Source organism: Syngnathus typhle, linkage group LG5 (assembly GCF_033458585.1).
Source record: "Syngnathus typhle isolate RoL2023-S1 ecotype Sweden linkage group LG5, RoL_Styp_1.0, whole genome shotgun sequence".
Classification (NCBI taxonomy): domain Eukaryota; kingdom Metazoa; phylum Chordata; class Actinopteri; order Syngnathiformes; family Syngnathidae; genus Syngnathus; species Syngnathus typhle.
This window is the reverse complement of record NC_083742.1, coordinates 7,963,147-7,979,635: the sequence shown is the minus strand read 5'-3', so window position 1 is coordinate 7,979,635 and position 16,489 is coordinate 7,963,147. Positions and strand designations below refer to the sequence as shown.

At 41.2% G+C, this 16,489-nt stretch overlaps 2 protein-coding genes across 5 annotated transcripts; one reads left to right on the top strand and one right to left on the bottom strand.

Annotated features, from left to right (window-relative positions):
- The first annotated feature begins 181 nt into the window (after positions 1 to 181).
- ankle2 (ankyrin repeat and LEM domain containing 2) lies at positions 182 to 11,970 on the top strand. Of its 3 annotated transcripts, none has more exons than XM_061278051.1 (13): positions 182 to 553; positions 2,457 to 2,906; positions 3,381 to 3,575; positions 3,857 to 4,041; positions 4,419 to 4,607; positions 4,715 to 4,837; positions 6,496 to 6,559; positions 7,004 to 7,179; positions 7,283 to 7,389; positions 7,693 to 7,880; positions 8,339 to 9,164; positions 9,954 to 10,085; positions 10,567 to 11,970. In XM_061278051.1, the coding sequence occupies exons 2-13, from the start codon at positions 2,468 to 2,470 to the stop codon at positions 10,775 to 10,777; spliced, it is 2,835 nt and encodes a 944-aa protein (XP_061134035.1). In that variant the 5' UTR covers positions 182 to 553; positions 2,457 to 2,467; the 3' UTR covers positions 10,778 to 11,970. The 3 variants fall into 3 exon arrangements, with proteins under 3 accessions (XP_061134035.1, XP_061134032.1, XP_061134034.1); XM_061278048.1 differs by having other exon boundaries at positions 10,546 to 11,970; XM_061278050.1 differs by lacking the exon at positions 182 to 553 and adding an exon at positions 1,031 to 1,190 and having other exon boundaries at positions 10,546 to 11,970.
- An 801-nt stretch (positions 11,971 to 12,771) lies between these two features.
- Positions 12,772 to 16,352, bottom strand: pgam5 (PGAM family member 5, serine/threonine protein phosphatase, mitochondrial). Of its 2 annotated transcripts, none has more exons than XM_061278061.1 (6): positions 15,863 to 16,352; positions 15,155 to 15,327; positions 14,590 to 14,715; positions 14,411 to 14,499; positions 14,137 to 14,270; positions 12,772 to 13,465 (listed from the first exon to the last, which is right to left on the bottom strand). In XM_061278061.1, exons 1-6 carry the CDS (start codon positions 16,090 to 16,092, stop codon positions 13,315 to 13,317), a joined length of 903 nt encoding a protein of 300 aa, XP_061134045.1. In that variant the 5' UTR covers positions 16,093 to 16,352; the 3' UTR covers positions 12,772 to 13,314. The 2 variants fall into 2 exon arrangements, with proteins under 2 accessions (XP_061134045.1, XP_061134046.1); XM_061278062.1 differs by having other exon boundaries at positions 14,137 to 14,267.
- Positions 16,353 to 16,489: the final 137 nt, after the last annotated feature.

Below are 16,489 nucleotides of genomic sequence, written 5' to 3'. Positions count from 1 at the left end.
TCTTTCAAACTTACTCATTTTCTATAAAAAGTACTGAGACTGTCTGTTGGAATGTTATTATAACAGGACAATTACCTTGCCGTAACGTTTTATATTCGGGATTTTGAATAAATGTTCCACGTATGTCATTATCTTTGTTCAGGCACCATGTTGGGCGACAGTGGGTCCTTGGTGTCTGAATTTTGAATATGTTAGGGATTTTTGTTCAGGCACCACGTTGGTCAACACTGGGTCCTCTGTCTGTATTTTGAAACTATCTGGTCGCGGAGAGAAGGAGGTGGTGGTGCGCGTGGTTCTTTTATTTTTATTTTTGGGGGGTCGGTCGCTTTCACATTAAATGTGTTTTGTTTTTAACGTAGAACAAAAACTGCGCTAGAAAATAACTGCGGATGAACGCGGACATTGAGGAGAAATTTATGTCGCATTGAGGCTAACGTTAGCAGAAAGGCACGCCTCAGAAAGCACACGTAACTTTGATCGTTTTAAGTCTTATTCTGGCAGCCAACTTCAACTATTCACAGTATGTCTTTTGGAATGTTCTGAGAAATGTCAGGTAGGTACCTGTCTTGCGTTTCGGCTCTTGAATGTTTACTTGTGTACTGCTTTGTAAATGCTGTACACTCTGAAAGTTGGGAGATGGATTGATTTTGACGTATTGAACAATAAACACATTACACAAAAGCTTACATTTTTGAGAGAAGGAAGATAAAAGCTATCATACGTCAAAGCTATTTAGACGTTCAAATGGAGTGTGGGGGGGAGTACAATTAACTTATCCAGGACCATCCCCGATTTTTACTGTTCAATCGTTTACGGGTTTTGATACGTGCTCTACTTATGAGCGTTTCATCGTGTTTCAATTAATTTAGTGTAAGGACGAAAATATCACCGAAAAAAACAAACTAAATGCCAGTATATTCGCTACTATGGACTCTAAATACCATATATAATTACGGTAACATTGTTTAAATGACCTCTTGTTACTGTAAATAGAGTATATACCTTTTCAAAATCCAAACGATAGGGAACGCAACGTTAGTACTGTTGAAACTGAGCATGCGCAAAGTACGTTGTAAACAATGAGACGAGACTATCAGACCGTCCTTAGCTTTGTGTCTGTCCACCACCTTGTGTATAAAACTAACGAGGACTTCCTAAAGCTCATCGTAAAATGCAAAACACGTTGCTCTGTGAGTATGAGTACTCGTTTGTTCAAAGATGTCAACAGATGCACTTTCGGTTTTATCGCCATCATCACTCCGAAGACGTATCAAATTTGGACGTTGCAGCCTGAGAAGCCTCATATGACAGTTGGGTGTGACAGCATGCGACGAACAGACCAATCCATCCGTTTATTGCAAAAAAATGTGTATAAAATTATGTAATGCACATATATTGATAGTCTCCCCAGATTGGTAACGTTTTTGCTTTTTTTGACCAGAATTTCATCAGAGCCGATTCTAGTATGCTAGCCAAGCTCACTACCCGGCTGCAAACTTGCTAGCGCAGGCTAGCTGGACGTGGTGCTTTTTTCTTTTTTTTTAAATCGATAATAGGTTTAATATATCAGAAGGTTGAAAGTGTCTTAACGCCTCTATTAGGGAGTGATAGTAATGACTGAAAAGCGGATAAGCACTTTGCTAAGAGTGTGATCGATATGTAAGTGCACAGTTAGGTGGCGAACCTCAACTAGTATATGGCTGTAGAAAATTGATAGCAATTGTTATGCAAACTTCCAGTTTTATGCTGTGCTTAACTCATTTTCAAACTTCCAGTTTATTTGTAATTGCTGTATTCAAATCAGATGTTATCCTGGTCAAATTTGAGTTTTCTTTTGATTCTCTCTTTTTATGATTATGGTAGTATTATGAGTAATAATGTAGATTGTGTGTCTGGCAGTGAAACCTTGGTTGTAATCGAGACGGGACCAGATAAGAAAGATTGCTTAAACCCGCTTCCCTTTTCGACAAGTCATGTAAAATGAAGCTGTAATAAGTGTGTTGTACTTCCCGAAACAAACAAAATCAAATCAAAATAAAAAAAATATAATGTGCTTATGTTTATAAAATTCTCGATTTGCTGTTAATTAATTAACTGTTGAAAAATCAAAATGCTTTTTTCATAGCTTCTGTGGAATTGGTGTCAAGAATCATTTAAACTTGCTCGTATGAAACCTCGTGTGTTGCTAAAGTAAAAAGTCAGTTCGGAGGGGGCATACTCATTGCATGTGTGCTGCTAGAATTATCAAGCCTTTAGGAACTATTTCTTATGTCATAGCCCTGCATGTGTTTGCAAGCTAGAATTCAACTTCTTGGCTGAATTTTCTAGCGTGCGATTTAGTGATTATTTTGTGGAAAGTGCACATAGTCATTTGTATTGTTTATTGTTTGGATTTACAAATCAAGATACATTTATTGATGTTATTGATTGGTGTTTGCTTGTCTTGTGTTTTCCAGTGGGCTGAAGCATGGAGGCAGTTTTAACCAGGCTGAAGGGCCTGACAGCGGATGAACTACGCGAGGAATTTGCCCGGGCAGACCTGAAGTGCGTCGCCATCACGGCCTCAACCCGATCGATCCTTGAAAAGAAGTTGGCGCGCAAGCTCCTTGAGTCAGCCAGTGATACCATTGAAACGGGCAAGAGTTCCTCTGCAAGGGATGCAGACGACGTAACTTCAGCAGCTGACCGTGACAAACCTCAACCGTGTGCCAAGACAAGTGTTGCAGCAAGCGGCAGCCCAAATGAGGAACTGGACTTTGGTTATGGTGTGGGGCTCAACCCGCCAGAGGAAGAGGAGATCTCTAACTCTCAATCCAAGATGAAAACGCCTTCAAAAGCAGCACAAGTATCCCCAACCTATTATTATGGAGTATGTCCTCCATTATGGGAGGACATGTCAAGAAAAGGTAAGAAAGCCTTGCTTTTTGTTTTTTGGAGACAATTGCGGCTTGTCCCATATTAGTGTCCTATTGTTTCACTCTGTCATCTTCGCCATACATTTTTTCACCTGTGTTGTCTATGTCCAACCTTCCCATTTGAACACTTCCTTGTTGCACAATTACTAAATGTATTTAGTGTTTTGGAAAAGCGGCCATAGGACCAGTCCCATTTAAAGCGAATCACAATGCCTCCTCGTTACCTCGGTGCAACTCAACACGTTGGTTAGTTCCGAGAATGTGCTTCCAAGCATTGACGTACTCTGTCTTTGAGCATTAGTATTTGTGCCACTCTCCCGTGTCAATGTTTATATTTTTCTAAAACTCCGTTTTGGTTTTGTTTAGCGTCAGGACAACCAGTTGACATTCAAGAACGACTTCACGTATAGCTGAAATACACATGACAATAAATAAGTACTCATGCTGATCATGGTTTGCCCATAGAAAGAGGAGATGTGTATGCAGATAAGAAAGATGCCCTTCAAGCTGTAAAGGCGAGAAAGGGATCACGTTTTAAAGCCTTTTCCAACCGTGAGGATGCTGAGAGGTTTGCCAAGGGAATCTGTGACTATTTCCCCTTTCTCAACAAATCCATGGCATGCGTATCTCCTGTTGAACCAGGCCAAATCATCAGCAAAGGTACAGTCTGTAAATCAGTATTTGGCTGAATGCTTTGTAGAATTGCAAATCAAAGCAAAGTGTCAAGCAGAAGTTTCACTGTTCACTTTGCTGAATATCTGTGAATTCCAAATAACCTTTCTATTGCTGCTTTTTTTGGCCCTCTGTTCATATTAGTAATATACGTGAATTGGCTTTATTTAAAAGCAATAATTAATCCGTGAACCCGGATTTACTGGTTGTTTAATCTAGCAGCTAAGGAGTGCTGGGCTCTCATTCAGTTGTCTTTTTCTGCACACAAGACACGATGGATGTGGATACCATTAGCAGGGAACGGGCCAACACTTTCAAGTGCCCACGCACCCAGGACCTTACGGCCAAGCTGAGGAAAGCCGTGGAAGAGGGAGATGAGAAAGAGTTTCATGCTAGTGTCTGGGGCAACCCGCGCTATCTCATTGGCTCAGGGGATAACCCCACTATCGTTCAGGTGAGTTGTGCCCAAATGAAACTCGTTATTTTCAACCTAATCTGTTTACCAACACTTTCTGGAATGTCTGTAAATTTTGAGGTTCACTGAAAATGAAGCTCAGAGCCATGCTTTCTTGGATCTTGTTTTGTGCAACAAGAGCCATTGCCAAACTGTTAGAACATGTTTAGTTCCAATCAAAGTGTTTTAGTAAATTGAAAAATAAAGATTACCTGTAATTTTACCGGTATCCCAAGATTTGTTGTCCTTGTTGCATATCGAGTGGTTAAATTCCAGTTGAATGAGGCTAGGTGAATGCTGTTTTACATGAGGCACTTCATTGTTTAGAAGAGTCAAAATAATCCTCTTCAGAGCATTTGATTGTAATGTGTGCTCAGGAGGGCTGCAGGTACAACGTAATGCATGTGGCGGCCAAGGAGAACCAAGCGGGCATTGCCCAACTTCTCCTGGATACTTTAGAGGACCCAGCGTTCATGCGTCTCATGTACCCCGATGACCAAGAAGAGACGCTGCAGAAGCGGATTCGTTACATTGTCGATCTTTACCTCAACACTCCAGATAAGGCGGTAGTTTTTTTGGTTTTTTTTTCTCTCAGCCTATCAAAAAACAAAGAAGATCACAGAATTTGTTTCTGCCTGTGCTCACACTGTATTGTGCTGTATGCCTATGTCAGGGTTGTGAAACGCCGCTCCACTTTGCCTGCAAGTTTGGATGTCCAGATGTTGTCAACGTGCTGTGCACGCATCCTGACACAGATAAGAACTGCAAGAACAGTGACAACCAGAAGCCTTGTGATGTATGTGACTATTCAAAATCGTATTCCCTGCTGGTTTTAGTCACAAGCCAACAGAATAGGTAGACATACAAAGTACACGGGATTTCAGCGAATCCTTAAAAACTCTTAAACGGCACTGAATCCAGAAATTTAAAAACAAGGTCTTTAGTGGCATTTTTCAAATGTCTTCAATGGTAACATGTTAAGTATGATTTTACGATTGCAAGTACTTTCAAACTTCTCAAATAAATTAACCTTCCTTTACCGCAGTGCTTCTCAAATAGTGGGGCGCGCCCCCCTTGGGGGGCGCGGTGCTATTCCTGGGGGGGGCGCGTGTGACCCTGGGGAACAGGCTTTTTTTTTGGCAGTACTAGAATAAAGTGTAATTGCGCGTTTACTACAGCAGGGGGCAGTGGCGCTCTCATTGTTACTTCTGTCACGTTTGACACAGTGCAACATTTTACGACTTACAAGACAAGTTAGGATAGTCACGGTGGGGAGGGGGGGCGCGAATAGTTTTCTTCTTGCTAGGGGGGGGCGTAACAGAAAATAATTGAGAAGCACTGCTTTACCGAATGACTCGAGGCAAACTAGCATAATCTTGATAGCAAAACCACCAAAATAATGATGAGGCTTTAGTCTGGATTGAAGAGTAGATGCATGTAATTTACGTGCAGTTTGGGACATCGTGTCTCTGGCCATGTTGTAGTACTGGGCCATTGGAATTAGATTATTATTATTTTATTTTTTTAAAGAAGAATTGCAACACTAATTGAGTTTTTGTGCATGTTTACATTGCCATGCAAACGTTTTTGGGTCAAAACGTCAGAGCTTTGTGTTTTAGTATGATTTTTCAGTCTTAACACTGTTCTGGTGGTAGATCTGGTTAGCCCGCTAAATGGCAATTGTCAACGAGTTCCCCAAAACCCCTTTTCTCAGGTTTGAAGTTAAATTTTGAAAAACGTCCTGGATGAAACAACTGGTCCAGAGCGCTCTTGTTCTCAAAGAGTGATGTATTTTGGTTCAGCTTCAGCATGCCAATGACCCTAAACACACAGGTGCAATATAAAAGGTGTTAGTTGGGGACAACTCTGTGAATGTCCTTGAGTGTCCCAGCCAGAGCCCAGGCTTGAAATTGAATGAATCTGAAAAAGGCTGTACACTGATGCTCTCCTTCCAACCTGGTAGACCTTGAGAGGTGCTTAAAAGAGGAATGAGTAAAACCTGTTCAAATAAAATGTGCCAATCTTGTTCCATCATAACAAAGTAGATTTGAGGTCATAATCACTGACAAAAATGCATCAACAAATTCAACATTGTGTTCTGTATTAAATATTATATAATATAATATAAGCATCTTCGGGTCCTTGAAAAGTGCTATGTAAATTGAATTAATTATTATTATTATTATATTGGAATGAGGCTTTATTGAAGGGGGGGGACACTCTAAACTAACTATATACTGTACGTGTTTTCAACTGAAGCAAAGGGGTGCCATTGTGGAGCACTCGTGTGTGAGTTTGAGAAGTTCTGACCTTAGGGCTAGCTCTCCAAATGTTTCCAATCCCTTCTGCACATTGTTGACTAAATTTAGACGAGCATAAGCACTAAGCCAGCAACAGATGTATTTTAACAGCTGTCTGTCTGTATTGTGAATTTTCGTTTCCCCCTTTCCATAGATTATTTGTAGCAGAAAGGACACAAGCCCAGAAGTGAGAGAGAAAATAAGGGACTATTTGGAGGGTAAGAGCAAACACATTTTGAACAATTTATTTCATAATTTAATGTCCATGCTAACATTTTATTATTTCTCAGAAGCCTGGCTCAAGACGGGCAATGTATTTAATGTTGTGAAGTAGAAATTGCAGTCTCCAAAGACAAAAAATGGATTGAGGACCAAAACATAGTGTGTCAACTGTCAATACATCACACTGGCCAGAGTAGCAGGATGACATCAGCACATCATGTTGCTATCTTTAAACTAGCTGACCTCTAATTACGCTTGCATTTTCTTTTTTGAGTCTTTATCTATTGAACAACGCTGCTCCAATTACGCACAGTTAAAAGAAGGTAAACAATAATAGAGAAATGTAACATTATATTTAAATAGATAATACTGAGGTGGAAGAGCAAAAGATCACTGGGAGGATTCTTCTGTGTGATGCCATCTTTCTGCTCATTCCACAGACCGCTGCTACATCCCCTTGCTTAGACCAGCCGATAACACGTCACAGCCCATCATAGGTGCCCCATGGTCGCCCGAAGCCTCAGAGAGTCTCTCGCTGATCCAACGACATGCAAAAAGCCCGCTGGATCCACTGATGGCTGTCACAGCCTTTGCTGGTCCACTGAGTCCCTCTAAAGTAAGAGTTTCCTTCACTTCTTATTTGCATTCACGTCATTTGTTTCTGGAAAAAGGTCAAATGTAGTATCATACCTAAACGACAGTATAATCGTCCACCTTAGGCGGGGGATTTTCGACGTTCCTGGAAGACCCCACCTCGGAATCGAGCAGAGCATTTCCACAACATTCTTAAGTCGGATCCTGACCGTGGTGCAGAGCGGGTTGGCAGGTAAGACAACATTAGTCATTGTACAACTGTACACTGTACTTTAATTCTAGTTGTTAAGTCATTGTGGTAGTCCTTTCATGCATTCACGTTGGGGCTAATCCATGTGTTGCATGTTTATTTGTCGCTTCACAGTAGAATTCTTAAAATTACTCGGCTCGATATTGATAGCATTCAAGTGTTATGGATGAGTTGTCATTTGAATATTGGGTCCAGTAGAATAGAATGAAATCAAATCAAAATGTGTGCACTTTTTATATGTATTTTCTAGTAACAGTCTCAGTAATTAATATTCACATCCTACAGAGATTTGGCTCACGAGATGGGTCATCCCTGGGCAGAATACTGGGACTTTCTTGGCAGTTTTGTAGATCTGTCATCAACCAAGGGACTTCAAAAGCTGGAAGAGTACCTGCGTAAGAGGGATTCCTTTCCACATACTTGTGAAGAAGGGGAAAATGAGACCAGCAACAGATTTAAAACTCCTTCCCCAGGTACTTTTACATGTTATTGATAGAGAAAACACATTGGTCACAAAAAAAGGGAAAATACACTATTCACTCAATTACTCCAACCTCGGATGTTATGAGCATGGAAGCATGAGGGGCTGGGCACAAATGCGGTGTTGTGCCTCACTCATTTGCATATCACCATTTCAGGAATCAAGTGGCGCCTCTGTAGCAATGACTCTGTTTGTAGTTTGTAAACTTGAGTCTGTGAATTGAGAGAAGTATATTTCTGCCAAAATTAATGGCACCACTTTATGAATTGATTAAATCTGTAGTTCTTTGGAATTGCACAACAAATTGCACAGAAATGCAAAGTTCTACACGGCTTTAGAACTTGAATGGAACACAACTCACGTTTTGTCATCGGCAAGAACTGAACAATGAGGCTAGCAAATGCTGGACTTCGGCATTATCTGTCTTTGAATGAACGTCTGTGCTTGCAGGGAAGCCCAAGAAGTTCTGCAACTCCATCTCTGTTGGTGCCTTCTTGGACGAGAGTGAGGACATCAGCCTTGAGGAGATGAAGAATAGGCAGAATGCAGCACTTACTTGCATCACCTCCTCCGCCGCATCATTGGACAACCTGAAAGGTGCAGTGGGAGGTCACGACTTCCACATCATGCCAATGGGATTGAAGTATCGTGGAGGCGACCTGATCGAGACGGCAGCCGAGCAGGATTTGCTATCACCCAGCGTCTGCATAGATGGGGTGTGCTCCTCCCCAAGAGATGGCATTTCCAATGGCGACACCATATGCCCTCGGAGCTCGCCATCTGCCTCCAACTTACTCTCACCCATCTCCAACCTCTCGGAGGAATTTGAGCGCATGTCGCTACAAGAACTGCCGGACAACCCAGACCGATGCAGGGAGCGAAGGAGCAGTGGCGGGAACCGACACCGAGACACCCTTGACTCCTACGGCTCCTCCATTAGCGTAGACCTGGGCGCTGAGCTGAAGCGGCTGTCCCTTGGTCACAGCACCCAAAACAACGAGGCCCTGAAGGTGGCTGAGTCAGAGGAACGGTGCGGCGGCAGCAGCTCCGAAGAGTTCTTTGAGGCAGATGAGGACAGCCTCGAAATGATGTGCAGGACAAGGGGGCTGGCCTCAGGGGTGCGCAACTTGTGTGCGAGGTCCAAATCGTGGGATCATGGCGGGAGAGACCTGAGCAGCTCGGGGTCATCAGGATCCTCCTATAAGTCTTTGGATAATTCTCATGAGTTCCTTCCTCGGACCCCACCTCACAGTAGAAGGGGACTCTTCATTGATGGGTGAGTATTTCTAGTTGGGGGCTTTTCTTTGGAGTTACTTTTTATTTTGTTTTGACTGTTGTTGTTTTAAATCCAGTTAGTTTTAATTAATTTTTACAGGAAATTTGTTAGCTTTGTATTTTCATGAAAAAGCTTGATTTGGGTTTTTTTAATATACAGAATATTTGATGAGTGCTATTTAAAAAAAAAAAAAAAAGGTCAGCAAGTAATGCATGATAAAGTAAACTACAATTGTCATTCGTTTGGCCTTCTTTCTGTAGGTACGGATGTACAGCAATATTGAAATAAACAATGACAACACCAAATAATATTAATTGGCAAAGACAAAGGACATGTTCACCATAATTGGAGTTAGTTTTAGTTAGTTTTGTAGACGTAAGAAAGTCGTTTAAATTACTTTTATGGAAAGCATTTTTGCTTTTATTTCATTTGTAAAACTGTATTTGTTAATAATAGTAGGTTGAAGCACAGGATACGCACTGAAATAAATAATTTCTAAGACGCCTTGTGAGAAAAAGGGGAAAAAAAATCAACCACAATTTTTTTTTTTTTATGCTTGCTCGATTTATGTATTTTAACAGCAAGTTAACAATTTTATCAAGTTCGCTGTAGCCATCTGGTGGCAGAGTGTCTTAAGCCTACTCGTAAGGCGGATTTTGTCGATCAACGCAACAAAAATTGAATGAGAGATTTCCCTGTCCCATGAAGAGTCTTAAATATAGGTGTTATTTACTGACGATTGAGGTGTCACAGATAAGAGGTCAGCCATATCGTCTGATGTTTTCGCAGGGATTCGCCTACCAAGTTGGACCGGGATGTGTTGGCAGCAATCGGCGATGTAGAGGTGGATCTCAAAAAGTTTCCCAGTATTCACAAGTGGATGAGCACAATGGAGTCCTACTCTTCCTCAGACATGAACAGGTTAGGTTTGTATGTGTCGAGGCGTCCACATTAATTGATTAATCCACAACAGACCGATAATCAAATGAATCGCCTTGATTTTAATAATCAAGTAATTGTTTAGAGTATCTATTAACCAAAGATTGTCCAAATCTTTCAATTTCAGGCTCTCAAAAGTAATTGTTTTCTCATTTCCCATCATTTCAGCAAATTCAACAAATGGCTATTTGCAGTTCTTTGCAAACTATCCAATTTGTATTGAAACACTGCTGTACAAATCATTTTGTTTTCTTGAAAAAAAATAGTTATGGTTGGGGGTGGTTGTCTGAAAACATTCCAATTATTCTCCTATGCTGAGTGACGTTTGCATCGACTATTTTAAAAATAAGAGTGAAAACATAATTTGCATAATAATTTAGACCGTGGTGTTAGTGTTCCTCAGTAAGCCTTTTACTAAAAGGAACAAGTATTCTAAAAATAGAATGTTGACCAATGCGTCCAGTTGGCCGAGCCCTGTGGTGGTAAAACAGCGACTCAGGGTGCAGCATCAGACTCCCGGCTCGCCGTCCGGCATCCTCACGTCTCCCTCGGGTCACTTCAGCCCCGCCCGCCAGGCCGCCTCACCGGATTTCAGCCCCAGCCGCTACAGCCCAGCCAACATGAGCTACATCCAACGCCTTCGCCTCAAGCGCTTGAACGAGTCGTCGATTTAAAGGGTCTACTCCACCGCCACATCATCCTCAATCTCCCATAACAAGCCTAAATTGAAGAATGGAAGAGCCTAGAAAAGTTCTCTTATTGAGCTGCAGCACACACAATATTTTAAAAAAATATTTAAAAACAAAAAAAAAGAAACTTCAGTAATGAGTGTACTTTCTCAGTGCAGACCGTGGATGTTATCTGTGACAAGTGTGGAGCACCTGCCCAAGTTGATGTTTTTTGGATATTATGATTACAAGCTCCAAAGTCTGTAACAAAAACACATTTCAGTGTGGGGTTGTCAGCACTACAAATGTTTTTAAATAGAAGAAAATATTGTTTGTGTATGTTGGTCAGTAGCACAAAAATGTTTTGTTTTTTGATGTTAAGCCGACTGCCATTTCCTGCATTTTCCTCAGTTCAGTACTTGCCTTAATGTTCAAAAGTAACGGACTCCTTCTGTCCTCTCGGACACATAATCTAGCTCACATCTGGACATTACTGGCTGTAGCAACACAGCAAACCCAGGAATACTAAATGAATCTTCCATGCTTTTATTTGTTCAATAAATAGAGTTGTTTTTATCTTTACTCAGTGGATTCAGGACATCTTGACTTTCCCTTTTAGAAACATGTTCTCATGGTAAAGTTTCAAGCCGCTTCCTATGGGGGACTAACACACGGACACAGGAGTCAAGTGTTATATTGCAATAAGAGATCAGAAGAAAACTTTTAGGACTGGCGAGTTGAAAGCTGATAACTGTCATACATTTTATTCATTAGTTTGGAGAAGTAATCTCTGGCTGACACAAGTGTGGCATTTTTTCACTTCCAATATACGCGCTTGTATTGGAGGAAAGTGTAAAAAAACAAAAACACAAAAAGATACCTGCCATAAGACAGAAAAAACATTTTGATTTAAAAAACAATTTCCACTTACACTTGATTTGTTCTGAATGTAATTTTTGGTGAACTCAAACTTTCTCAGAGAGCACAAACAACTTTGCTGAGGAGATTGTCATCGCACTTGTGCTCTCAGGTTAGAAGAGGAAATATTTTTCTCTGAATGTTTCTGAATGTGTGGAGCGTTTCAAATGTGCCCCTAAAAACTTCAACCATGCTTCTTGTGCTTTTTGCATTATCTCTCTTTCTGTATGTCACGGACGTGTTTGCTTTCAAGTAGTCAATAAAACATCACTCCTACTTTACTTCTATGATCTTTTCAATGTGACAAATTGCTCAGTGACAAATGTTTGTCATTGCAGGTTGAATTTCTTCCAACTGTGCTGATGAATGTTTGTACTGGTTCAGTTGCAATGTTCTTGTGCAAGTTATGTGTTGAGCCTGATCTACTGAAAGAATTTTTAATCTTGTGCACTCAGTTGGGCCAGAACAGGTATGTCCAAACCCAGTCAGTCCTCTGATGCCACTGCCCTGCATCTTTTAGATGTCTCCCGCCCCTAACACACCTGATTCAACTGATCAGGATGGTTATTAGGCTTCAGAGCTTGCTGATGAGTTGATCATTTGTAGTTCAGAATATGTTACTTCTCAGTAACCTCCCTTCTCTGTTAAATTAAAAATAATAATAATAATAATAAAAATTGACAGGTCAACGTCTGTCAGCGTTGGGATTGAATTACGATGTTCTGATCCGCTAATAAAGAGCTTGCTGATGAGTTGATCATTTGTAGTTCAGAATATGTTACTTCTCAGTAACCTCCCTTCTCTGTTAAATTAAAAATAATAATAATAATAATAAAAATTGACAGGTCAACGTCTGTCAGCGTTGGGATTGAATTACGATGTTCTGATCCGCTAATAAAGAATTTAAAAAATGCAAGAGGGTAAAATGCAAGTAGTGTTTGTTTCTGGTACGGTATGTGCAAAATGGGACCTGAAATGGTTTTCTATTGAAATCACAAGATGGTGTTTGGATGGGGAATGTGCATCCTCTTCTGAGAAGGAATGGAAACAGGTTCTACATAAGTTTTTTTTTTTTTTTTCATTATTTATTGAAGAAAAAAGGTGCAGCAACGCACACGCTTGCAACAGCACAATTAAGTGAACAACATGTCAGTCTGGTCAACTGAGGTGAACTTAGGTGGCTCGCATGATATGCTGAAACCACAACTGAAGACAGCTCCAACTTGGGTGAACAACCTCTGGGCTTGTTTGAGCTTCAATGTATCACTGTGCCACACTTGTATGTAATATTTATTGATTGATTTATTGATTGATTTAACTCCTTATGTTTTAACACCAAGAAAGTTGCTAACTATTGTTTGCTCTGCTAACAGTGACAATAAAACTACCCAATTCAATTCCAATGCTTACAGCTACAGAACTTTTTGGTTTGGAATTGCTCTCGTATAAAAAACATAAATTACATTCTGTTGGCGTTACTAACAGTGCCTCAATCACATACGGCGGCAGTTTAACAACAACACTTGAACGTCAGAAGAAAGACACTTAAGGAGAAAACTGAGCATCAACCCTGTGACCAGCCCGTCATCCTGACTCCGGTCCCGGAGGTGCGCCGTATTGGCCAATCAGGTTCGTGTTAGTTTGTCCGGGGGCATGAATCCAGCATCTCCTAGAGTTCGGAGGGCCACCCGGCCACTGGGGCGAATGGTAAGCCACGTGATGCTGCCGTTGTTCAATCCCATGCGTAACCAGCCCTCAGGTGGAAACTGCAGGGCCCTGAGAACAGAGGATGACACCTTTACTAACAAACAAGAATAGACTTAATCTTTAAACACAAGACGATATAGAGTACAACTGCACTGCCAAACAAAATCTGTTACATAGTTATTAAATATACACTGCTCGCTAAAGTTAGGGATACTCAACCTTTGGGTGAGATTTCAGGGTGAACCTGTAAATGCACTATTATCATTATGGTTTAATTAAATATCACCATGTTTTTACATATACTATATTTTGGAACTTGCCCTACCTTCCAAGGTTGAGTCCGCCCTCCTACACACTTACTCCTTTACTATTATTTGTTTTGTATGTAAAATATCTGTGAGTGTTTTTAAATTGTTAAGAGCCATAAGGAAGGTTTTTACATTTTGTCCTGTCAAGATACTTTTTGGAAAGAGATGAACTCATACACTAATAACAAGATAACAGTTGGTAAGCTAACATGTTGGCAGACTGCAATCTCAGTACAAAAAGCAAAGCCATAAAGTATTTTGCTCACATTTACTAGTGTGTGCTTATAGTGCAAAATAATAATTATAACATGGATAATAATGATGATAATAATAAACCTAATTAGACAGCGTAACAAGATTCTTATTGTAATACTTGTAACATCTAAGCTGGCTGCACAACCACACTGGACAAGCTCAGCAAATGACACAAACCTGCAGACAAAATAGCGTATGACATTGGCATGACACACTATGATCTCGTAGCTGTCCTCCTTCTGCTTCGGTTCTGCTCTGTGGATGTAGCGGCGGAAGGCTGCCTCGATACGTGCGCCATCTTCGTGGTACTGCTAGAGGATGGCAGAGAGGTTGAAAGTCACTGTGACGTCAGGATGGCAAGAGTGTTCTTTATTCAAGCCTCTTGTTTGCAAGTATTTGACCTGACGTGCACTGAAAGCGAACAAAGACCAAGGAAGGGGGCTTCTCTCACCACAGCATCAGGCTTCCAGTGAGTGACTGGTGGAACTGGCTCGATGGGTGCGCCCTCTCGGAGCAAATCACAACTCAGCAGCTCCACACCTAAAACACAGGAAACGTCCGGTGGATAAGGGGAAAACACAATGGTCGTAATGAGCATGAGCTGAAAACCTCATGATGCGTCTCCACTACCTGGAAGGTGCTTGCTGATGATGTGCGCCGTTTCTGTGGCTCTAGTCATGCTGGAGTGGATCAGAACATCGTAATTCAATCCCAACGCTGACAGACGTTGACCTGTCAACTCTGCCTGCTCTCGACCTGAGAAGACAAACATTGGGAAAGAAAAGCGGCGGACATCACATCAACTGACTTGAGGTAGAAAACAAGGAAGAACCATTTGTTAAGCATGTCGATGTCTCTAAACATCATGTAAAGGAGTCATGTGAACTACTACAACCCAGATACAACAATCTATTAAAATGCTCACTTGAGAGCAGGGGTGTCCAAAAACTGTCCTCTAGAACCACCATCTTGCCAATTGTACACATGTGGCTGTTTCAGAAGTATTAATTTTCTAAATAACGCGATTGATTTAATTAAGAAATGTTAGTGTTTGCTAGTGATTGCAATTGCTTCTCTCTTTTTTGTACCACTCAATCACGGGCCGTTAGAATCATCACTTTTTGCCCCCTGGCAGGTTCCCTGGCTCGTGATATATTAATGTAATGTGTTTTCATCCAAATAACATGAAGCAGACCCAAAGGAGTGAGGAATCGCTCTTTGTCACTGCTCCCGCTTAGGTTGTACTGGGAATGTCTGATGAGGAGGATGTTGCGTGTGGCTTTCGGTTTGCCGTTGTCCTGCTCTGAGCTGGGATCTTCGGTTACACTCTCCTTCTTCTTGCCATTGGACAGCGTAGAAGGTTCTCTCCTGAAAAATAGTGGTGAGCTTGGATCAGGGGCTTTGTCTCGTATGGTTATTTCAATCAGTGACTTAAATCGTGACAGCGACACCTAGTTTTTCCTATTGTTAAGCAGCGACCCACTTTTATTGGAGTGTTAAAAATACCCTTCAAAAGATAATGTCTGTAAATACATGCTACAGAGCACACCTAAGAAACAGAACTGGTACCAAATCTAGCAGCATCATGGGATGTATTTGATTTTCCCAGTGACATTATTTTACACTACTTTTCAAGCTATATTGTGGGTAACATCGAGTGCACACTATATAGTGATAAAGTACGAAGAGTGTCAGAAAGGTTTCAGGTCTTTTGTCAGGAATGAAAATTGCAATTACGGACTCTAAACAAAACAATTTTTCTGGAGTCTAACAATGTGGACAACGTTGCCTGTCACAGTCTTACGGACAACTGGAAGGATTTCGCCACAGCTCACTATAAATTCAAGACCACTTACAAAATGGCTAAGCCCCAGTAATGAACAATACAACGACACGCTCTTACTTGTCCCAGTTGACGTCCCACGCGTGTCCAGTCGGGACTGGCGTGATGTTCGCAACAGTCCACGCCGGTTGCGCGGCTTGAAGCACGGACAGTTTTGACCAGCGACCGTCTGCCTCGGTTCTTCTTTCTCCGAAATAGCCACGAGAGTCGGCAGCTGCAGCCGCCAGTACCAGAGCAGCAGAACCTCCGGCGAAACCACAAATTAGTTTGAGAGTTTTCCTGTAAGACATCCTGTCACTAGTTCCCCAAGATGCTATCAATTGCTAGCAAATTAGCTAAACTGAACTTGTGTCTCGTTAACGTTTCGTTACGACTAAAGGACAATTTTCTAGGTAAAATAGCAAATATTAGCTAGCCGAAGGCACCAGACACGTCAATATCAGTCATTCGACAGCCGTGCCACAGAAACTAAAAATACAGCAGCCAGCAAAAAGCTAAGCTTTAGCAGGTTTGTTTTACGTTGTACGGCAGGCGATTTGGGTCAAATCAATTTCGCTGAACGACCGAAGTTGATTGACTTACTGCAGAAATTGCACTGCGAAAAAACTCCCCTATTTCTCTCCAATGCAAAACATTTACTTGAATATTTACCCTGCTATTGCACTGTAAAATCGATTGAATTTATTT

Bases quoted from the DNA above. Each gene is read 5' to 3' on its own strand.
- ankle2 (XM_061278048.1), top strand. From the start codon at position 2,468: ATGGAGGCAGTTTTAACCAGGCTGAAGGGCCTGACAGCGGATGAACTA. The intron at 6,560-7,003 runs GTAAGAGCAAAC...CTCATTCCACAG, and splicing joins AATAAGGGACTATTTGGAGG to ACCGCTGCTACATCCCCTTG. The intron at 7,180-7,282 runs GTAAGAGTTTCC...CGTCCACCTTAG, and splicing joins GTCCACTGAGTCCCTCTAAA to GCGGGGGATTTTCGACGTTC.
- pgam5 (XM_061278061.1), bottom strand. From the start codon at position 16,092: ATGTCTTACAGGAAAACTCTCAAACTAATTTGTGGTTTCGCCGGAGGT. The intron at 14,716-15,154 runs GTCTGCTTCATG...TTGTCTTCTCAG, and splicing joins GCGATTCCTCACTCCTTTGG to GTCGAGAGCAGGCAGAGTTG. The intron at 14,500-14,589 runs GTAGTGGAGACG...CCTGTGTTTTAG, and splicing joins CATCAGCAAGCACCTTCCAG to GTGTGGAGCTGCTGAGTTGT.